Source organism: Gobius niger, assembly GCF_951799975.1.
Source record: "Gobius niger genome assembly, chromosome: 24".
Taxonomy (NCBI): domain Eukaryota; kingdom Metazoa; phylum Chordata; class Actinopteri; order Gobiiformes; family Gobiidae; genus Gobius; species Gobius niger.
Window position 1 is genome coordinate 6,113,988 of NC_136875.1, and position 6,000 is coordinate 6,119,987.

Consider the following 6,000-nt stretch of genomic DNA (forward strand, 5'->3'; position numbering starts at 1 on the left):
AAAAAATGCCAATAATTTGACGAAAAAGTGACAAAAAATGAAAAAAATTGGACAAAAAATGTACGAAAAATTGAGCAAAACTTGACAAAAAAGTGATAAGAATTTGACAAAAAAATGCAAACAATTTGACGAAAAAGTGACAAAAAATAAAAAAAAAAAAGGACAAAAAAGTGAGAAAAATTTGACGATAAATGGAGAAAAAATGGATGAAAAAGTGATAAGAATTTGACGAAAAAGTGACAAAAAAGTCACGAAAATTTGACAAAATTGAGACGACTGCCCAACAAAAAAAGTGATGAAAAAAAATCTGATGTGAGGATAAAGATCAATTTAGTTTTGTAGGTCTTTCAAATGAGGCGTTACACTGGCCTACAGGATTTGGGTAAAGCTGAACTGGAGAAAATGCTCTCGGTTCAGGCGGGAGGTAAGAGGTTAATAAATAGGATTTATGCACAGAAAAAGTATTTTGGGGGTAAATTTTGTCCCTCAGCGCCCCCTAACTAAAATATCTTCCCACAGCTCAGCTACTACTACTACTACTACTACTACTGTCCTAGTGGTGTCGGGTTTGCACAGGGCCTCACATTGATGTCATTTTGCTGCTGGAGGGAAAAGGCACTATATCAGAAAAGGTCACATTGTTTACAAACTGTAAATCCAGTCCCATATCGTTACGTTGTCATTGTACTAAGCCCAAATTTTATTACACTGGAACTTTACTGGTTCTACTGTGTCCGTGTAGGGCAGGAGTCCAGATCTGGACCTCTCACCCCAAAGAAGCCCTTCAGCCAGGGTTTTCAGTGACAAAACCATGGATGTAGTACAGAGTTAATTTCGTCGACTAAAATATTTAGTCTTAATTTTAGTCAAAGTGATATTTTTGTGACTAAAACTGGACTAAAACTAAATTAAAAGTTTTTCATGAGACTAAAACTTTGACTAAAATGTCCAGATATTTTATTTGACTAAAATAAGACTAAATAAAAATGAAAAGGAGAGACTAAAATCATCCAAACTTCTATTGACCGTCTGAAAGAGCCTCAGATCATGTAAATTCTCTGTTAAAGGATCAGCTCTGAGCTTTATTCATGAGGAGCAGCTCCATGAAGCAGAGGAACAAGATTAAATATGATTATAATGAATATTATCAATGCAAAGTCGACTAAATTAGTCTTAAATTTTAGTCGACTAAAACTAGACTAAAATTGAAGAGTTTTTTTTTACTAAATCTTGACTAAAATTAAATTACATTTTAGTCAAAAGACTAAGACTAAAACTAAAATAAAATATGTTGTCAAAACTAACACTGATGTAGTAAATTAACTGATTAAAAGGCTGTTAGAGAACTTAATTACCGAACAAATGGCCTTTTTTCTTTTGCATTTAAAACCAAATTATCAGTGATATGTAAATCATGTCAGGGTTTCAAAATCATTAAAAGAACTATGCCAAAAGCCTGTACAATGGCAAATAATCAAATTTGAATTAAAAGTTTGAAATGGGATCCGTTTCTGAAGTACTTCGACAAATTCAAGCAAGCAAATGTGTGAATATGAAGTAGATGAATAGCCTTTTTATTGCACACAAATGTTACAAACACAAAATCTATGGTCAAAATACATGTGTTGAGTCTTTAGCCCATTCATGTGTGGAGTTATGCATTTTTAAAGGAATGACGAGAATGCTCACTCCAGCCACTAGGGGTCAGCTTACATTTTACAAAGGGAAAGAATTCTTTGTATACATGTACATTATATACATGTAAACTATATACATTCATACACATTCACAGTCGTTTCAGCTTTTCCTTACATTACTTGAGGCATCTTAGAATATAATGTAGTAGCTACCCAAGTTATTCCCCGGCTCTTCACTTTATATACTGTATTTAGCTAATGCTAGTCTATGGAAAATGCACCTGAACAGCTACAAACATGGCGGATCTCCGTGGTAACAGTGGATTTTCCTGAACTCTATAAAGAAAAGCAAAAAGGCAAACAAAAAACAAGAAAAAAACAGGAATTTTGTATTCCTGTTTTTTGCATAAAGAAGAAACTAAAAGAGACGGCATGTGTAACTGATCAGTTCTTGATTTATTGATTTTTTTCTTTTTTATGTATTTGGTGACGTCCATGTGATTTTTAACCTCAATCAGGAGCACTTTGAATATGGGTTTGTATTGTAAACATTGTGTATGTGATATTTCTAACTCTTGTGTCCAGCAGAGGGCACTGACATCGTAAAAGATCAGATTATGAATAACAAAAGCCACGTGGTAAATGGTCAGTCTGCCCCAAGGCGGCTGTGGCTACAACAGTACAATGAAGAACTTTGAGAAGCTTGTGACACAGGGTTGTAAAAGTGTAAGCCGTTATTATTATTATTATTATTATTATTATTATTATTATTATTATTAATGAGGCCACAGTCAGCTCTATTTTAAAATCATAGCGATTAGACACTGTTTCTCGAGTTTGGCTGTACCCAAATCTAAAAGCTTCTTGTAACAAGGACGGGGATGAAAATACAACAAAAAAGTGACACAAAAGCAACAAAAGAGCGACAAAAGCACAATAAACAAGCAACAAAAACAGGATTAAAAAGTGATGAAAAAGAAAAAAATGAGACACAAAAAAGCCACGAAAGAGCAACAAAAAATTGCCGGAAAAGCAACACAATAAAATAGCGACAAAAACAGGAAAACCATCAAAAAGAAAGGAAAGCAACAAAAAAAACAGACAAAAAAACGCAGTGACTGAACTGGAGAAAATGCACTTGGTTAAGGCGGAGGGCAAGAGGTTCATTTCTCAATCGCATTTTCCTGTTCATTAGTAACCTGGCTAACGCCAGGCTGCTGTGTGCGCTCGAATTATTTCGAACTGCACAACAGCCTGGGGACCATGGCCGACATCTCCGGTGGATTTGGGAACCAATCACAGAGCGAGGAGGGACGCAAGACGATGACGCGCTATTCGATATATGGAAGCTTGTAGTTTATTTACGGATAATAAAAAAAAAAGTTTATTTACGGATCCAACGTGACAGCAGCAGACACGATGGTATTTTTTGATCAAGCTTTAGACCTTGTTCTAAATAGTTTATATTCAAAAGTTTACAGCGGGTACGTCATACGTCATCTCATACGATGATACGATTGGCCATGGCTACGTGCAGACGCATGAGACTTTTTTTTTTTTTTTTTCGTATCGCCCAATAAACGAGTATGGACGATCGTAAACCACACCTCTCCTACGAGAAAATGAATTGGTGGTCCCCAGACTAAATATCACTTGTGATTTTAGTCTGGTGTTAGCCAGGCTAGTTCATTAGATGAATTTTGGCCAACGACCCGAAAATCATCTTTTGATCAAAGGATTCCTGTTGTGTCCAGTTTAGTTGAGTATCTGGCCACTGGCATTTGCCGCACACTGGCTTTATGGTCATTATTTGTGTCCAGGTTGTTCTTCAGGCGACACTACCCCATCAACACGGTGACCTTCAGCAGTCTGGACCCTCAGGACAAAAGGTGCGGCTCAATCCAAACCACTCTCAGTCACAGCACAAAGATAGTAGATTCACAGTGTGCCTAGAGGCTGTCTGTGCTTCCTGCTCACACTTATATCTCCTGAATATAAGGCAGCTGTCAGTCTGGTGTCCTTGTTTTTCACGCTCCTCTTCCTTCTGTCCTCGTCCATGTCCCGTCCGTGCTTCAGGTGGACTAACTCTGATAGCACGTCCTGCAAGTAAGTCTGTCTCTAATGCCTCTACCTCTGCAGCAATAAAAAACAACACCCACTGGCCACGCTATAGGTGCACCGACAGAGTCAAACACGCCGCGTTCCAAATTATTATGCAAAGCGTATTTCAGTGTCAAAAAGGTACAAAAAAAAAAGGTTTTCAATGAAACTCATGGATGGTCTTGTGTCTCGGGGCTCTTTGAATCACTGACATTAATCTCAGACACCTGGGATGATAAGTTTTCAGGTTAAGCCAAATTAAGGGAAAAACTACTGAAAAAGGACGATCCACATTATTAAGCAGATCATCATTTTCAAGCAATATGGGAAAGAAAAAGGGTCTGTCTGCTGATGAAAAGCGTGAAATAGTTGAATGCCTTGGTCTAGGAATGAAAACCTTCGATATTTCATGAAAGATTAAGCGTAATCATCGATCTGATAAGAGATTTGTGGATGACTCAGAGCACACTCGGGTTTGTGCAGATAAAGGCACAATGAGGACGGTTTCTGCCAGACAAACACATCAGATTAAGAGAACAGCAGCTACAAAAGCAGGTATTTGAAGCTGCTGGTGCCTCTGGAGTCTCCTGAACATCAAGGTGTCGGACCCTCCAGAGGCTGCAGCTGTGCATAAACCTTCTATCCGGCCTCCCCTAAACTGTTCATTGAAGCTGATGAACAGAAACGGCTGCAGTGGCTCAGAAATACATGAGGACTCATTTTCAAACAGACTTGTTCACTGATGAGGCCGTGTAGCCCTGGATGGTCAAATCAATGGAGTGGTGGATGGTTGGTGAATGGCCACAATGTCCCAACAAGGCTCCCTGAAGGTTTGAAAATGACCTTTGAAAAATATGTGGAGTTTCTGACTGACCACTGTCTTCTATGCTACAAAAAGAAGAGCCGTGCTTTCCCGAACAAGATCCTCTTCATGCCTGACAACGCACCATGTCATACTGTAAAGAAAACCTCTGCATCACTGGCTGCTATGGGCATAAAAGGAGAGAAACTCATGATGTGGACCCCCTCCTCCCCTGACTTCAACCCTGTTGAGAACCTTTGGAGCCTCAAGCAAAATATCTATGAGGGTGGGAGGCAGTTTTCATCCAAACAGCAGCTCTGGGAGGCTATTCTAACATCCTGCAAAGAAATCCAAGCAGAAACTGTCCAAAAACTCACAAGTTTAATGGATTTAAGAATTTTGAAGCTGCTTCACACAAGGGCTCCTATGGTAAAATATAACTTGACTTGTTAAGATTGTTTTTTGATTGAAATATCTTCTGATTTCAGTAAATATGACCTCCTAATGCTACAAATTCAACTAATGACCATTTTTAGTTAGATTTTTTTCAACCACATTAAAATGATCCTCTACCAGCTAAAGACTTGAAAATTATGCCGACTCATTTGAGTTGACAGTTTAGAAAATCAGAGAAAAATGTCATTTGCATAACGATTTGTAACGCGGTGTGGTACGTTTATATGGGATGTTATTCAATTAAATATTTGTCTATCTTTACATTATCTTCAATTAATTGTGCCCTGATCTCGGTAAATAAGGTGTTGGTGACTTAAAAACTGGCCAGTGAGTGCCAGTGTGCATGGCTTTGATTGTTGCTTATATCCAGAGTGTCGTTCCGTAACACAAAACCCTACGCTTCTACACTTCCCCTTCACTTGTGGTCATTTTGACGATGTCTCCCCTCCAGAATGTTTGGCTTCGTAGCGCGGCGGACCGGCAGCGCCACGGGAAACGTGTGCCACCTTTTCGCCGAGATCGACCCGGAGCAGCCCGCGGTCGCCATCGTCAACTTCATCAACAAAGTCATGCTCGCGCCGCATCTGCGCAGATAAAGGCCCCGCGGATTCGAAAGGTTTTGGCTCGTAAACATTGTGGAGCTTCACGTGGAGCTGGAGACGAGGAGCTGCCGTTCAATTATCTCAGTGCGGATGTGTGGAGCTGGTTTATCTCGTTGATAATGTCCACATGAAACAACAGTGCCATGAAGTTCAATGTCTTCTCAAATAGTTGTTCTTTTCCAGATAGTAAATGACTCTATCTTAGTTGAAAGTTTGAAAAGTTGTGACGGTTTTTTGTTTGTTTTTTTCGATAACAGTGTGTTGTCCATAGAGTTCCAGTTGTCCTCAGAGGTCAGCTCTGATGAGTTTATGACCAATACATTTCAGATTAGGCTCTGCTCCAGGAACGATGCAAAGTAGCACGATTCTAACTTCCTCGGGTAAAGGAATAGTTCACAGTTTT

At 39.1% G+C, this 6,000-nt stretch overlaps 1 protein-coding gene across 1 annotated transcript in view; it reads left to right on the top strand.

The window, feature by feature from the left end:
* Positions 1 to 5,593, top strand: part of LOC306982265 (tensin-2-like) — a 41,597-nt gene extending 36,004 nt beyond the window's left edge. The window contains exons 26-28 of the mRNA XM_079582135.1: positions 3,458 to 3,526; positions 3,714 to 3,743; positions 5,447 to 5,593. Of these exons, the coding sequence (XP_079438261.1) occupies positions 3,458 to 3,526; positions 3,714 to 3,743; positions 5,447 to 5,591 (244 nt within the window). The 3' untranslated portion in view covers positions 5,592 to 5,593. The remainder of the gene's footprint in view (positions 1 to 3,457; positions 3,527 to 3,713; positions 3,744 to 5,446) is intronic.
* The last annotated feature ends 407 nt before the right edge of the window (positions 5,594 to 6,000 follow it).